The 19070-nt window shown below is 33.5% G+C and overlaps 1 protein-coding gene across 2 annotated transcripts in view; it reads right to left on the reverse strand.

The window, feature by feature from the left end:
* Nucleotides 1-15592: 15592 nt before the first annotated feature.
* LOC149776849 (uncharacterized) overlaps nucleotides 15593-19070 on the reverse strand; it is a 57170-nt gene continuing 53692 nt past the window's right edge. For both annotated transcript variants that reach the window (XM_089942658.1, XM_089942659.1), the window contains exon 10: nucleotides 15593-17117. In XM_089942658.1, coding sequence (XP_089798784.1) covers nucleotides 16340-17117 — 778 coding nt within the window. In that variant the 3' untranslated portion in view covers nucleotides 15593-16339. The remainder of the gene's footprint in view (nucleotides 17118-19070) is intronic.

Genomic DNA, 19070 nt, shown 5'->3' on the forward strand with positions numbered 1-19070 from the left:
GGCTATAGAGCAATAATGTGTGAACGAGGATATAATATACTATCAATATTTATGTACTGCGAATTGCATGCATAACTCACATGAATCAAATTGTGGAGCTTCTCAAAAGAGATAACAATATTTCACTGCGACACGCATTTGAACATTAAAACATCACTTGATTACATTGAGCAGGGTATCAGAATTATATAAATATAAGTCCGCAGTTCACTGATTGGAGAAAATCTAATCGATTACTGCCCACACAAATCCACATTTGAATAATTAAATAATCACAAGTCATACTATCAGTATATCACGATTAACCCTTAAAGAAACAATCTTAGCGATTTGGTTTGTTTTTATTCAGCACCCTAATATGTGGTGACTTTCATCTTTTTCTGTCACAGCGAATGCTAAAACACTTATAATATGCTTTCTCATTGTCTATTGCACTGACCTTGTTGTTGAGTATGTTACAGTTGTTTATTGTTGCCGACTTTAGATAAATGAATATGGCATATTTAAATCTTAAGACCACTCCGAAATGTTGTTAAATACCATAGTGGTTTGTTGGGTAGTTGCTAAACGAAAGTCCCACTTGGAAAGTGAACAGTTTAGACGCAGTATTATTAGTGTCGAATTAACGATAACGTGAGCCAAAAATGGTATAAATATCATGTCAATATGAAATGTGAATACATTTGTGATCAGGAATGGTAAACTACTGGCAGGCTGACAGAGATTAAGACACCCTCAGAAAAGTAAATTGTTTGATTACCTTTTTATATGCTAATCTACAGTAGACTAAGTGTGTCAACACGGGTAATGCTTTATATTATATGTCCTAATTTAAGACACGCATAATGTATGCTACAGAAGTAAATCAAGTTCGGAATGTTGAAGCAGAGAGAGAGAGAGAGAGGGAGAGAGGGAAGGAGAGAGACTGGATGTAATCGAAAATTCATTGAGCTAGTGTATCGATAATCATGCACATGGATTTATATATTGCAAGATTTATGAATCTATGATAGCGACATTTCGGGCGTTAAACAGCCATACGTTTGCAATAAATAATAATCAATAATGGTACATTAAAAATGGTTCTAATTCAAGTTTTTCTCTGAATAAATTCGACCATTTTACTATCTTTAAACATTAGTTATACTCCAGTTATGTATATGATTCAATGAAAATATTGTCTATTATTGCATTCTTCTGCATTCACTATCGTAGACATATCTGTATTTCTACATTTTAATTCCATATTATATGAGACAGTAGTCAGTCTTCTACATAAAGCCTTTCTATATGTGTTTGACCAAAGTATTCATCCAAAACAAATCTTTGAAACTTCAAATTGCTGGTTATTCTTGATACGCATTTGTAAGTTGTAATGATAATATAAATTTTTTATTTGTTTTCGTTGTAATAGAACTATATTTTGTTTAATAACATCAAGCTGGTTTCTGTTAAAGACTGTAACAATGTATAGTTTTGTTTTCATACATTTTGATTTTTTGTTGTGCTTGTTTCGATAACAGTATTCCCTTACAGGACACTCGGACCTTTATATTATCTTGCAAGATACCACTAGGATCAATCGCAGCTATGCACGAAATATCCTAAACTAGTCTCTTATCGCTTAGCAACCCGCATTATAGTTCAACATGATTTTATGACTGTGAAATTGAATACATGTACAAATTTATGATAACAGGCTCTTCGATTATCAATAAAGCTGCAGTTTCGCCAGGATTAGTGTTCGGGATGGCAACTAGGCATTTCGAGGTTGACGAAACGTGTTACGACCATTGCCGCAGATTTTATGATTTTACCTAGATCCGCAAGAACCAAATGTAAATAGGGCATTCTGTGTTTATTCTGGACTTACATACAATGTAATTACCTTAAGCAGATTGCATAAATGTCTATATAAACACAATCTATATAACTTTATACTACATTCAAGACTTTTTCGCTCCTGGGTATTGCTTGTACAGGTGTTAAACAGTATTTGTGTGTCCTAAAATTGAACACCACGATATATAATCACTAGAGAAATATACTGTAGCCTGCTGTTATAGTAAAGTGTTGTATACAACAGGCACTTTCTGATACACTGCTGGTCCAAGCAATGTACAATATTTTAAGTTTTTACAATGTGCAAGGTCAGTGTCTTAATATTCAGGTAATGCGGGATCAGATAAATAGCATATACTGTATGGCTCAATATATTAATGACAGAGAAGAAACAAAATGACAAAACGTCAAAAACTTTAAATAAATTCGATCTTAGCTATTGCAAACGTTGTCTGGAATCAGAACGTGGGACAGAAACAGTTCCGTAATCAATCATATTAAATTCAATACCTATAACTACACAGTGAAACTTTATCAGGTGCAGAATACACATGACTTTGCATGATTGTTTGTGGCTTGTAAATATTTAGCTAGGAAAAATGGAAGATTTTCACAGCACCTTATGTAAACATGATTCGGTAGGTAGAACATTTATTTTTATTTGTTACCGTGTAATTTTGTATTCCTTTTGAAATATTGTTTTAAATTATTGTATTCCGCACATTATAACAAAATAATGTGTGTTAGTGCACCCACGATATTTATCCTCATTCATGTACTCAATTTCATGCCCTTCAGCAATCTCATTACCCTCTAATACCAATACTAGTTTAATGCATTCACGTAAGTCACATATGGTTAAATGTGCACTAATTTTGTGTTATATATTTGTTTTACCCTGAATCAACTTTCTGTATCGATATTCTTTCATGGTAGCTATTCAGTGCTTTATTCGCAGGTTTTAATAACTTCAATAGCGCTACATAAATAGTTAACCTTATCATTTGTCAGGATACTAACTCTTCACATGGCATTCCAAGCCCATATGTGTCCCTCAGTTTATGTCGGCAACATAAGCACTGTTTTGGTGTCATATTATTTTAGCGTGAAATTTAAGTATCAGAGACTACTACATAATGTTCGATATGCAAATCTTGTTGCCAAAAGCTATTTTTGTTAGGTTCTATTTCTAACAGAAGAAACTTTTGACCAATAAATGTGGCTGGTGATGAAGGTGTGCGCAGACAACATGTGCAGAGCACGGACTTGAATTTAGTTTTGAGGAAACCATTTTATAAAATAATGCCTAATTGCATCTAAAATGTGTGACTGATATAAATTAGCAAACGAATTTGATATGTGTGATGATAGTTGCATCTAATGCAAATCATCTTGAGAGATGAAAGTGAGGAATTTACTAGCCAGAACTAAGCGGCGAAAGCCAAATATAATATTGTATTGGAATGTGCCTAATTATTTGAAATGTTGGTAATGAAGTTGACATTTAAAATAGAAACAAGCAGTAGACTGAGGACAACATAGCTCCTCGAAGCACGGTGAAGAGTTTTTTTATATATACTGCAATGATATTTATGTGTGTTACCTATAACAATACAAATGAACATATCTTTTGTTGTCAAACTAAGTGGATTTTCTATATAAAATATTCTGTTGCTTAACCATCACAAATGAAACCCGATGTAACTTATCGTTCCAACTCTATACCAAAACCGAGTGCGAAAACACACAATGCCACCGAGAGAAGGTTAGGTGCTTCATCGAGTTTCCAATAATATATATTCAAATAGGAAAATTGAACTGATTGTCCGTAGAAGGATCTACAGTTTTCTGGTGGCTTCTTGCCGTCCTCAAATCTCTCCTTACTGAAAATGCATGATATATTAATATATTTTCATTGGTATTTCTTCACCGTTTGTTGAATCAATTAGTCATGAAATGTATCATATAATCTTGTTGGTTTTGTAAAATATCAATGATAAAACTTCCGATACCCGATAAACCTATTCAAATGTAGGTGTGACACAGATTGTTTGAAGATAAATGAAAATGAGTACAGATTTTACAATGGCACAAATCATGGTTTGTACGACATGTTTTCATTACATTGCTATTTGCTTTAAAACAATTGTTATTCAGAAAATTTGACAAGAAGTAATGACTCGCGAAGGAGGAGATAAAATCATGTACCTAGAATGCTAGCTTTAGGTCAATTTCTTTGTGAGCAGACGGATTTAAAGGAACGCATAATTTAGGTTGCGTAAGTACTGAGGCAATAAGCTATATTCTCCGAATCTTCATTCATGTGTTGAAGTGCATTAAATTCTCTTTTTGGTAGAACGTACACAAACAAGTACTAGCAGTGACTGATCTGTGATGTTTTTAATTGTAATTCTGTAGCCGAGTTTTGTTTCATCGCTCTACATCTGTAGCTCTAACATGCGAACATACTGTATCACAACATGTATGTGCTTTTTGGAGACCTGGTCATAAAGCACAGGAGTGAATAATATAAGAAAGTAAACACTACACCTCAAAGATGATCAACTCTTGTGTTAAGGATTCAACCAATTTCGTTGTCATACAGGAGTCCAAACACTGGTTAGTTACGTTCGTGTAACAACTTCGATACGAGAGTCTATCCACAGTATTTGAATTAATGTGAATCTGAGGCATGCCAATATGTAGGTATAAATTAACTGGATACCGTATAGTAGCAGTGGCATTTTAGGTATGTAAATTACACCACAATCCAGACTAGCTTTCATGATCGCACAGTAGGTCTATTGAAAAACATGTACCTGCTTAATTTTTAGTCAATATTTAATCTTTACTGTGATGGTCTGAACCTAAACGTTTAGCAACGTACGAATGCCATTAATCTTCTTGTCACAGAATAAACCATTCTTTGGCAACCAATGTTTTGCTAAACGTTTCCCACATGGGAGCTTGTCGGGCCACAGAATAATATATCTAAAAGAGAAATCAACCTTATTTACTCATTATGGGTCTTTGTCGTCCACATATCTCGACGTGTCGAATTTAGTGCATCCGTTAATCCGCTCAAATGAATCATTAAACCTTCATATGCTATTTCATCTTAACTCCCCAATCATCGGCTTCACGATGGTTTACACTGATACAAGCACAGCAGCATGTAGGAATGAAAATCGTTGTAATGAAACCTTGTTAGCTTCCCAAAATGCTCCACTTGTCCATGAATCTTACTATTGATATAACTGATATGTAAACAGATGTAAATTAAATAATACTAGTTATAAATAATACTAGTTATCCAAACAGTTGATGATTGCAAATTAGAGAAAACGTGTTGGACTCACTATGTATAAAACTCCAGTATTTGTGATAGAACGTATTTTCAGATGTATGTACTACCACTTAAGAGAATAACTCAGTATATAATTCTAGTCACTAATAATGCTTCTAAACATTTAATATTTCAAAACTATTCATTTTAAGGTTACGGCTACGTACAACGATATGATGTGTTCTTCCTGATATCATGATCATTTGTATCCCGTTTGGGCCTCCTTACAGCGATTACTTTGACGCGAGAATACGTCAAGCTTGATTTATGTCGCTGTTTATACATTTTGTTTTATTAAACGTTGTTCATTTCAAAACTGACATCATTTGCAATATTTCCTGTATGCTGAATTTGAGACGAATGATCAAACAACAATTATGACAATTGTAATTAACGGGCCAAATAGTGTATTTTATTCAGGGCCAGATTGCCAATTACGCTTACTAAACACGTGCTTCGGGCACCAACTAAACAGGGGCACCAGAAAAAATGAAACTAACTGTTGATGATAAAATTGACTGAATTATATATAAAACCATTTCGGTCTGCATGTTACTCTTTTTCTTGGTTTCATGGAATCGTATGGACATATTTTAAATTAGATTGTATTTTAATGTATATATAGCGTGAGTCCTACTGCCATGTAAATGGTCACCCATGGTATATCTTTTAGTTCTTTATGATGATTGTGATATGTTTAGTTTCACTCACTCTGTCGACCGACTAGACGTGGCACATGCAAAGGGCTGGCGGCAGGAACTTACTTATCTGATGTTTTCCCTCCGTGATTCTCTCTCTCTCTCAATATATATATATATATATATATATATATATATATATATATATATATATATATATATATATATATATATATAAAATTCCACCCATCAGTATATACAGTTCCAAGTAAACGTATACACAGCCGAATGTTCTGACAGAGCTCGACTTATAAATCACTGCATTCTCGCCTCTGCCCACGTGGGTTCTATTCTCGGGGTCGGTCAGTGTGTGTATAAGTGAGAAAGCTGCTTGTAGCTTCCGGTGATTATGTGGTTCTTACAGAGGTATTCCAGGGTTCTTCCTCCACCAGTTATGTCAATGTATAGCCTATCTTGCGCTACCAAATGTCGATAAACCCAAAACAACAGCACAATAATTGATTTTACCAGCATGCTCAAATTGCTTTATCTCAATGCAATGGCACATGCAAAGAGCTGGAAAGACGAGCGTACTTATTTCATATCTTCCCCTCTTGTGTCTGGTATATACAAGTTTTACTTACTAGCATAAACAGTTCCAGGTACTATAATATACAGTTATATTTTTTTATATTATATTGCTCGATTGCTTTCTGTCATCTCTGTTTGATAGAGTAGTTCTCTGTTTTTGTCCTACATTTCCATTTGAATAAACATAATAATAATAATAATAATAATAATAATAATAATAATAATGAGGACTTGGTATAGCGCCGAATCTTCAGAAGCTCTAAGCGCTTTAAAACATTAAACAACACCTATAAGATAAAACAAAACATATAATGATATGATTACAAAAACAAACAACATGAAATGAGAAAAGATTAAAAATAAAAACATGCTGAGAGTATTTAAGGTAGGAAAGATTATTAGGTCTTTACGTTTGTTTTTGCAGTCGAAATAAGTGAGTTTTGAGAGCCCCCTTGAATGTTATCACTGTGTTTTTGTGTCTAAGTTCAGTGGGCAATTCATTTCACGTTGCTGGGCTCTGGTATTACTGTAATATTTATTATAGTTAGTTTCCTGTTACAGTTGTAGTTAAATCTGAACTGATAAGCTGGTTTGAATTATGCCTCTTGTTTTCAGCAAAATATGATAATGGTTCTAGTCCATATGATGCTATTGTTGTATACCTATTCATGTATAAACCTGGTTATTGATGCAATTCCGTATCGTTATTCTCAAAGTTGAACGACTTCAGTGTTTATTCGGGTCATTTGTTGTCCACTTATGCATACTATGATTAGTTGCGTTCCACCAAAATAAATACGCCAACAGATACACATGTGTCTACTTTTGACTATCACTTACACCATGTATCCATTTTTAACCATCAGTTACACTCCGTATACGCTTTTGACCATCAGTTACACTCTGAATACGATTTTAACCATCAGTTTGAATTCAATAGTCTCTGCTGTTAGGTGAGCTGATTCAGGAATTTGCACCTCTGAGTTTCTACGTTTGATGACGTCGCTTTTTTAAAGTGGTTATCGCTTCGTGGACGTTGTGACTTTAACATTAATACCACTATGTTACATGTGTTTGGATCTTCATTAATATTGCAAGTGAGGTTGTACGATGTTTTGCACACTATTTAATGTCTAATATCGTTGGCCAATAAATAACAAAACCCATATTGGCCTAGTCTTGTTGCATACTAAAAACATATAGAGTATTGGTTTTGTAAGCAGTTTTCTATTGGTCGCGCGAAACTAAGTTTATTAAAGTTTTTTCCTTAAAATAATATATCAGTTTATATGTAACAAATTTAATACTTCTTATATCTCTCAAGCGTTCCTTCTAAGCTTGCAATGCCACATTCTCTAGCTTTAGGATTTACAAATATGGATGTTAGTCTCTTGTGTAAACATATGTGTACCAATCTGTTTATTAATACCTATTGATGTTAACTGTAGTATAAACTTTTGATATATTTATAATCTGCAATATCATATTCACCAGTATATCCTATACCCATTAATAGTATCATTATCAATTGTACAGAAAACTAAACCTTTCATCTAGGATTCATCCATCGTAAACTATTCATTGACTGTTAAATAATCATTCGTTTCTCATTGATTATATATTTCAGATATGTCTTGTATAACATCAGAGACCAAATGGTACATATTATCTTTACCAATTCTCCCACGCTAATTTTCATTCTCTTCACTGATCTATAAAATATTTTACCTGCTAATTCAATCGTAAGTGGTGCTATAGCTACATATTCTAGCTTTGCAAAGCTATTGCCTAAATCTCTAAATATATTATCAACCATCTTCTTGTGCAGCGCCTTAATCCAACCTAACACATTGTTGCATTTTTGTGGGTCTTATTTTCCTTGGTTTTCAATTTCAATTAACTCTATATCTCTTCAATCAAAACCCGACCCCAAAGAAAATGATTGAGACCACGTCAGATCTGTGTATTAACTAATTATGACCGTTTATAAGTTCGACAATGTCGTGTCAAAATTTAGCTTTCTTTAACTAATTGTTAATTAAGTTATGTAATTAAGACACACCAACTCGCATTTTATCAATCCAAACTAAAGAGTTGTCCCAACCTGAAGATCGCTTTCCCTCAATCGTGAAAAAATAATTTAAAACACATATTGCACTAATTATTGAAATAATTTTATATTATGGTATTCATATATGTATTTAGTGATTCCAAATCAGTAGGATACACTCTTCTTTACGAGCAAGGAAAATATATTCGAAACATTGATTTTTTCCTTTTCCTTTTAAATACTTTTATAATCAAATTCGCACAGTCCTACCTGTAAAACGTTGGTGAACGTTAAGTTCATTTTAAACAAGCCTTCAAAGTATAGTTAAGTATAAATATCTTCTTGGTGATTGCTAATCTTCAGTTATCTTATGTCTACGATACGATTAAGAAACGTTTCGTCCATTTTAAGTCATGCACATGTTTTAAATATCATCCTTGAGTCTGTCGAATTCAAATGTGGCTGTTCATTTCGTCATTTGCAAAAGATAGTTGTGTAAATACGTAGTTATTTATCAATAAGTTCATAATGTATCGAAACCTTATGCTACAGACGGATGCCATGAAGAATTACAATCTACAGCCCAATGATGGTTTACCAGATAAATTTAGAATACAAATGAAAGGATGCCAAAAACACAACAGAGCCACACTTATCACTCCATACGATCGTGGTTTTGTTATGCCCATTTCATTGCATTGAATGCATAACGAGTAACTTTGATATCGTTGGAAAGAGCAAGAATCTATTAAAGGTCATATGGGGTCGAATATTAACCCATATACGTATATGGATATCATACTTGGAGGCTTATGGAAATTCATATGTTATAATGGTCAGTATACGTACATGGAGATGCTACTTGGGGGTCAAGGGGAAATATTTTCTTAATGTGGTCTTAGGTTTAACACGAAGGATGGGATTATAGGGTCGATTGTGTTTATGTGGTCAAAATTGGTTATGGGGTGAAAAATGTTTCTAGGGACAAAGTTATGAATCTACAGCCCAACACTCACACAAGCCTTTACAGTACATCAAATATACTACCCAAACACACGCCATATACAATCCAACACCCGCGTTTTGATGGCTAGTTTTACTAAACATTTCTCAATTGTCTTCAATGATATACCTCAGTAATGTAATCCAGAATGTATTTTAATAAATCCACAATAGACTATAATAGTACGCATATATCCACATGTAAATGAGCACTTGAATAATTCCCATAAATATTTTAAATAAATAAATCCTACCGAACACTACTGCAAACTATGATCACACATGGATTTATAGAGACTGACCTAATAAAGAACTTAAATATGTTTTTATCAAATATCGAATGCTGCACACTTTAACTTGTCCTCCATGAAAAACATTAAATTACCACTTCTGTCTAATTTATAGAAGACTCGAACTAGAATGTTCCGAACTCAAATACGATGCAAACAATATGTTTACATTATCTAAAGTGCAACTTAAAATAATGGCCATAATGTAAGAACATAATTAAATGTGGATAATGCTGATTGGGGAACGTACATGCATTTATGAGATTCAACGTTTGATTCCGTCATATTTATAAGTGACTAATGCTTCATCGACGGTGTGACATTAATCTAACTTAACTTGTCATGCTTCTGGGTGAATCTCCTGAACATTGAACTCAATGTTAAATTGTTACAATATTTGGCCAATAAATGTTGCGTTAGTTAAGATAACATCTTCTCATCCAGTGTATTGGATATATGAAAGTAATTATGAAGGTTTCTAAGTATTTTCTATATCGCTTGCAAAAGCCTAATGTAAACAAATCCAAAGTGTTATACGTCAATATCTTATAACTATAGCATGTCAAGAAAACCTCTCTCTCCCTCCCTCTCTCCCTCTCTCTCTCTCTCTCTCTCTCTCTCTCTCTCTTACTCTCTCAGATGATAATTTAATGTGTCTTAAAGCTTTTATTTGTATTCTATATATCGCTATAATAAACAAGACAATTGCTTTACATGCAAACATTCATACAAATCATCATTGCTTTCTTTTCAGAAACACTAATTTAAGTGTATCTCGCTAATGTTTTCATGGAACCAACAACATAATACTATAACATACGCAGTTGTTCGAATATGTACATGTTATTCCAGTCATTATCAGAAAAAGAAATCGAACTCGTGCAAGGTTTAATATGTTCATGTTATATCATGATTACATGTAAGAGCAAGATATTATATGAAGAGAAAATATTAGAATTAGTTCATTAATGTTTTTTCTCTTGATAGTTTAACTAGCTATAGTATCAATATTTTGAAACCGAAATACATCTTGAAAACATGAAATGTTTAGATTTTATTTATAATTGTTTGCTAACTGAGGCAGATAGATTGTTTTTTATCCTGCATTAGAATCAGTGCTTATAATATATGACAATGTATGGACTATTTCTTTGTGTAGATAATTTGACGTAGACCTATTTTCACCTAGCTTCAAGCAATGCAATGACTTCCGTACCCACAGGAATTTATTAACATATTTGAACGTGCATGTGATAAGGCAATCAAAGTTTTTACTGTTATTTGCTTTTCTATATTGCGTAACTTAGAATCAATATCAGTATTTAGTAAAAACAAGAACAAATACAAGTACTGACTTTTTCCCTGAAAGATGCTATTCTCTAATGAGGTAACATAATCTAAGTTTAAGATTAACTTCTGAGAAAGGTATTTGACTTATCTGTGGTTCCTAAAACCTCCTCACGGAGCATGAATGTCATTTCTAATGGCAATGTCCAAACGATTGTGCTTATTACACTTAAAATTGTAGTTCAAAATTTGAACAAAAAGACAAACCTTTAGAGAATTTTAAACCTTTAAAACAAAATATCCATGCAAAAGTAAATTGGTTTCATGTAATAGAGTATAATTACCTTCCACTGGATGATCTTTAGGCTAAACATTTAGAGACTTTATCACAAACATTCAAAATCGGTCTAATGAGTCGTGACCATTCAGTCATTGCTATTATTAGCGATGTTATATATAATGTAGATAAAATCAATCCTTTAAATGATCACTCATCTCATCTATATGGTTACGTTTAGACTCTTAAAAAACGCAGCAAGAAAGGAGTGAAGACAACATGCTTTGTGAAAGTTAACAAAGAATTTATTTCCCTAGGAAAACAAGGTAAAAATGAGATAAAAAGGACTTTACGAATCAAATCCAAAAATAAGCTAAGAGTAATCCTAGAATTAAAAATTAGAAGTCCCAGTGTTTTAATGCTTTGTAAATTTGATACCTGTCCTTGTCCAAGAATTAATTTCGGGCACAAGTATTTCCTGGGGGAAATAATCTCTTGGAATCCAAATAAATTAAAGAAAGCAAAATAATTAGCCCAAAAATCTGGTCACAACATAAAACACTTGAACTGCACAAGTGTTAAGGCACAGAATGACTATTCTTTCTCAAAACAACAATATTAAGTACAATGAAGACGCAAAATAGATGCCCGGATGATGGTGACATGGTCATGTTTCTAGAACAAGATAGAAGCTTTGTACATATCTAACATCACGTAATCCCAGGATGGTCTTGACTCAAACCAATGGTGTTACTTTGGGAAAGAATAAGAATCCTTTACCAGAACCCTTTGCTGGCATTGAATCAGGGTCGGGAACTAGGTAAGTTTTAGATACAATGTCTCTATAAATGGGTATATGTCAATGATAAACAGACTCTGAACTCTATTCTAGACAAAATAACAATATCGTGTAATAGAATTTAAAAAATAAAGCTAACACACAAACAATTAAATGAAATCAAATTTAAATTAAATGAAATATACCTAACAATACTTTTTTATACATATAAACGTTTCTGACAACACTAGAAATACTACGAAGGTGTTGCAGTACGTAAACGGGACGGAAACGGTTCGAAACACTACGAAACAGTGCGTGACAGAAAACCGTTTAGAGCAATACAGAATTAGAATTTGAAACGATGTCTTGCCCCACTTAAACAACAATGATTGTTAAAGACGACTTTAAAGCAGGAAATAAATTTTCAGAATATAGATGTGATGCGAAATGGTACTGCACAGAAATAACACAACAAATGAAGTTTACCAACGAGTTTACAAGTAGTACATAATGACGTTGATGAAAACTTTACTACGAGGACGCAAGCTTCGGGTTAGCTTTCTCTATACTGTTTGCGTTTGCTATTGAAGAGAACATCATCAAACATAAATAACAATATTAGACAGTTATGTTTTCACCAAAGAACTGTGGAGTATGGTAGGAGGTACGTTGTTTTAATGTAGCTGCCTGATTAATGTTTAAGACAATCATTTGTTAGTCCTGATCATTGACCACATACTCAACACCCCGTTTTCATTTTTCTTTCTCTCTCTCTCTCTCTCTCTCTCTCTCTCTCTCTCTCTCTCTTATATTTCCTCTTGGACATTCCATTTTCGAAGTCACTGTATTCTTCTTCATCTGCAGGCTTAGACTACATTCATTTGATACGCATATGAATTGTAGCATTTTAGCCTGAATGTATGACGCGGAGTTTGTCTTGTTTTAATATTCACTTTCCAAGTATGACGGAAAAGAAATGCTTTTGTGAAACACTTGGCAGACCTTTGCCGGAATATCAACATTTTTAACTATGCCGCAGTGAAGAATTCATATTTCCTTTCATTTCAACTTTGTTTAAAAGTAGCAACATACTTTGAATGTTGCAAAACAGCAGGAATGGACTAGACGTCTTGTACACAGGGGTAATTATTATATACGTAATCGTATGACACGAAATATTGCACAGCTCATCTACCTTCTTTTTAAATTGTCCCGAATATTTAAAATTTAGAATATTGTGAAATGCACACCAGTCTATTGGTTGTTAGGATACGAAGATGTAAATGCATACCTGTCGCAAATAACAATACTATCATTGTAAGATATCAAAAACTTGCCAGCCTAAAAATGGTGCTTACCAAATTTCCACACCAATCCAAATGATGCAGGTAAAGTATATTTCCAGATTTACTTACTACCTGTTGCAAAACACAGACACAGATCGTGTCGGGAAAGGTCCTTCATGTATTCAGATTCAGGTATTAAGTACATGACTGTTTATAATAAAGATGGATTTGCCCTTCCTTGATTTGTCGAGAAAAATGAATGTTAATGAACAATCAATGCAATATTGTTTATAAATATTTTGTACCTTTGGGGATTACATCACCCTAGTTACACAAACTATATTTATACATTTCGTATTTATACGTGGATTACATTTTTTATAACATTCATTTATTTATTGTGTGGGTTTTATTTCGGCAAGGCTTGAGAAAGATCCTTCAGTTAATGCAGTACCTGTCAGCTATTTCATGAAATAAAGCATTTTCTTTTGAGGAATGTTTGGAACTAGGTAAATCATCCGTTCGGCCTTGGGTTTTCATTGTGACAAAAGTGTTGAATCAGGTAAAACAAAATATGTTCTTGTCTGCTTATAATACAAACGAACTCATAACTGCATATTTTTTTATTGGCGCGGCTTGACGTTGGATAGCGTTAGAAGAGATATTAACAAAGTTATTGATACTATGTGCGCCCTATTACCCTATTACCCACGCAATCTGGCTCATAGCGAAAACTTATTGAAAAGAACACTCATACCAAAATGATGTGTGCGTGTGTTAGTACGTTTGGCAATGTGTGATTATTTTGTTTGACGTAATTATACCATTGGCGTACAAACGTCATTCTTTTAAACAAAACAGGCACGGAAAACGGAATTGCCTATTTTATTTTGCTTCTAATAGTTAACGGTTTGATGATTAAAGATTGTGTAAGATTACTGTAATTTTAGTCACTCTGTCAAAAATTGCATTTTTTCATGTCCCTTTGTTTACAGGAGTGTTGTTTGTCTTTAAGAATATATGTGAATCGTATGCATAGGTGTTAGTCCTCGGACCTTTAACCAACTATTAAAATATACCTTAGGCAGACATTTGTATTTTGCTTAGATTTTACAAGCATGAGCAATAATTAGTTAATAAAGATGTGTGTTGGTCAGTAAGACGATACTCTGGTCAATATGAATTTGTTTGTTAGTAAACTTTGTCCATTCCCAACATTCCATTATATATTAATCTATATTTCTATATATGGATATTTGTCATTATGATTGTATGTTAGTGATCTTATATATTCTCTCTTTTCAATCATCCGTTTGGTTGTATACATGGAAGTTGGATTGTCCATAAAATCTCTACTGGTCTCAAACACTAAAATTCAGTTGACGCCAATGTTAACCCCGTTGTTAAAATGAGATAAATAACTTTACCCGGACCTGCCTCGTCAGTTTCAAGAAGATCACACAGTGATTCATAATGCGATTCGTGGCCCTTTTTCTATGAAATCATCTTTAAAGGACCATAGTGGCATATTCGCATGTTAAGTTATCAAAGACGGCAGTGATATTGCCCAATGCTATCTACACAAAAGAGCTACAGCAGAAATTATTATTTATATGCCAAAAAATAGTATTTTTCTAAAACAGTTTAAAACTAATAATCTGCTCAAAGAAATAAATTACATACATACATACATACATACATACATACATACATACATACATACATACATACATACGTACGTACGTACGTGCGTGCGTGCGTGCGTGCGAGCGTGCGTGCGTGCGTGCGTGCATGCGTGCATACATACATACATACATACATACACATACATACATACATACATACACGAACGCACGTACACACACACATACATACATACATACACACACACATACATACATACATACATACATACATACATGCATGCATACATGCATGCATACAGACACACACACATACATACATACATACATACATACATACATACATACATACATACATACATACATACATACATACATACATGCATACATACATGCATACGTACACACAAACGTACATATATGGTAAAGCATCTCTTATGCCGCCAAACATTATACATTCAAGCAAACTTTAAATTACAACAGAAAACAGAAATAATCGCATATAATATATTTTAATTCTGGCCTATGTCATGGCTGGATATATATACTATCTTAAAATATAGCTTAACAAGTGTAAGCATTAATAACCATATACAAATCTTCAAACATAAACTGAAAGAAAAAAATTAATATGACGCATCCATTTGTCCTACAAATATTTAAAAACCACAACCCTGTTTTCACTCCATGGAATAAATACACATCACTATTTTTCTCTTGAATTATGTAAGCAGCATGGTATTAGAACTAATATGCAAAAGAAGCAAAAACCAATCAAAACTTCATGTAATGAAACGTTACCTCAGTTTTACTTACACTAATGTGATGGTCTTTATATGCCATCTAATGTTATTTACATGTATTACATTTTAATAGGATAATAGCTGGTACAGTAGAAATCATATCTTTGCCAACTGAAGGTTCAAACGATGCAAACACGTTTTAATGAAGTCTGTAATTATTATCATTTACATGGCTAGCGATGTTCGCCGAATTGAATATCATAACTCCGTGTATTTCATTATACAATATGTAAAATAAGCCTATTGGTTGAGGAATATGTATTGTATTATGATATGTGCTTTCAATGTGCTACTGTTAGTTTTAATATTTTATGGACAAATTGTGCATTTATCTTTTTGGATAAACATATCTAAAATAAATATATGAGTTTCTTTATAATAGTTTTCTTCTTTCTATAAACCTTGACTTTCTTGTTCACACCATTCAATTCAACCCTTTTCTTATTCTTCGTTCTGTTTTCCTTTCATTTTAGGTTTAACGCTGTATTGCTTAGATCAGTATGCTATTCTAGCACCGCGTGGTCAGCAGGAACTACTCGGTTACTAGCTCTTTCTTCTCCTTTTCGTGATCTTTTATGTTTTTTCTTTTCCTTGTTTATGCTGTCACTGTTTTGGTCATTCCATTTTATATCTTCATCAGCCGAAACTCTAATTGTACCTCCGGAGGCTGTACCAGGGCGGTTTGTTTCATATGTTACAGCTGAGGTGTTACTTTCTTCGTTCGAGCAACTGTATTCTCTCTGTTTCTTTTTCTTCTTTTTCTTCTTTTTTCCATATTCTTTGCTCTCATTATTCGGGTTTTCTGTCATTTCATTAACGACACTAAGAACATCATTTTCATTTATATCCATCCCAGCGTGATTGTCGACATTGCAGTCTATTTCTCCGCTTTTGTTTGCAGCATTTACCTGATGTTTTTCCTTCTTTTTCTTTTTCTTGTTTTTTTTCTTTTTCTTTTTTGGTTTTACTTTCCCTTTTCCCTCTTTTGACATAGATGATTTTCTTATCTCGTGTAGCTCGATATAAGAAGTTCCTGGCTTCGCACTTGGATCTTCAAGACGGTTTGGGGTAATGCTACCCATCTCTTGGTCAGAACTGTTTCTGTTGGATCCCTCATATTGACCTTCCTGAATGTGTGTTTGTCTTGCTATTATTGGTCTGCCATTATCCGGATGTTCTTGAAAAGCAGATCGTGTTGAACCGAGTTGACCACTTGATGAGGTATTAATATCTTTCAAAGGATTCGCATCTTGAGCCTTGTTCAAATTAGCCGTTTCAACACTGCAAAGAAGCGAATATGCACTAAATATCGCAACTAAATAAGAATACATTATTAAATTATTAACAGAAATAGCATTGGTACAAATAAGCTCAGATAAAACATCAAATTCACAGACATTTCCACGCACATCGTCCATTTCTAAAAATTATATTGATAATTTATTTCTGAAGAAAAAAATAAATAACTTTTTGTACACCCCTGCTATTATTATATTTCTATATTAAACAACTGGATGTATGGATTTCGATTTTTTGCTTTTGTTTTGTTTCACATTTAATCGTAAAAGAATGTGCCAAGTGTTTTGATGCGTATTCTCAATGCTTTCTAATAAATACTTTAAAATGATTAAAACTTAAGATTAATGGAAGGGAATATTAATATTCGGTATAGTACGTTTGGCCAGATGTGTGATTTTATCCAGCATATTAGCAATTCGAGTCTTTGAACGGATGACAGTAACTGGTGTGCTAATAACGTCTTCTGATCCAGTTCAGCTCTGTTATATTGTAATATTCGCTTCTTCCTAATCTCTGAAACAAACTTAAGACGGAAGAAAGGAAAATATGAACTACATGTATAACTTAATACATTATTTACCAAAGAGTAACTGAAAGGTTTCGTTTAAATATTTTGCAACTGTTTGTCCTTTTTTATTTGCATATTAAACATATATCGCCATATTGTCAATTGCAAAATTCACCATTCATACTATGAGCCAATAAATATTCTTATAGGAGTTTGTGCTGGCATATAGGAGACCACGATCAAAACATGTAAACTGCATTACCTTGGAGAAATAATAAATTAGTATCACTTTATTATGATAAGTTCCTAATTAAGCACTATTTTAACAATATCAAAACACCGCTCTTTCTACTGTCGCTTTAGTGTTTGTATACAATAATATATTTTATAATATTTTTAAAAACATTAATTACTTGCAACGGATTATGATATACTAAGTCTTCAATTAAACGTTTGATCGTTTTCTTATCCTGCAACTGAAAGTCCGCACCGTATGATGGAGACATTTTTGAGTAAATTATATGTCGTTCCAACGGTTCTAGCGTTTCTACAGAGACTTCATATAGGCGATTCAAAGACAACATTTAAATCCCCGCCATACCGGTGCTTAGAGAGACATCCGGTAATGTGGTCACAATGCCATATTTTTGGTACAAAGTGCGCAGCTGACCAGCTCCTCAAAGTAAGGAAAATTCAGTCTCGCATACCTTTCAGGCCAAAAGGCTTATGGATCTTTGAATTTTGAGCATAGCAACATTATAATTCCTCCATGTAGTGTTATATGAAAGCTGAAGTGTTACGGAGGTGGTATTCTTGTCGCCCGGCAAGCAGTGCTGAGGTGAACTACAGTATATTAACTAATCTGATATTTTTCTAAAATACGTTTCGAGAGTTAATGGATGCCGCCTTTACATAATCTGTTCCCATGTGATTTTGAAAAAGTTACGCATAGTCCCGTACTAGTCGCCACCCAGTGGAATAAAGTCTAGTAAACTGCTGCTCCTATCCAATGATGAGGGCTGTTGATGTAGGGTATGTTCTACCTATATATGCCCTGTCTCTAAAATCACATTGGTGCCACCTCCATGTATATTGAACGGTAAGTATTGCGTTAGTCGAAAGGAAAAGATGCTGGCTAGTGGTAATTCCAAGATAAGTTGTTCCTGACAACATGCATTGTGATGCTGAGCATCCTGGTTACATTGTTACAGACAATAAATCCAGGAATGACTGTATGTGCTATTTCTTAGAACTTATGTATGCTGTCATACCCATTAGAAATTGCTATGATGTTATAATAATCAGGACAGAGGATTGAAACTACCAGAGCAAACCAGAGCAAACCTGTAAGTATATAGTGCACTATAAATATATGATCCATAGTGCCTTTCATGTACTTATATTGATATATATCACATACTTGCCAC

The sequence above is a fragment of the Sinohyriopsis cumingii genome, chromosome 18 (assembly GCF_028554795.1).
Source record: "Sinohyriopsis cumingii isolate HCF-2022 chromosome 18, ASM2855479v2, whole genome shotgun sequence".
NCBI classification, from domain to species: Eukaryota; Metazoa; Mollusca; class Bivalvia; order Unionida; family Unionidae; genus Sinohyriopsis; species Sinohyriopsis cumingii.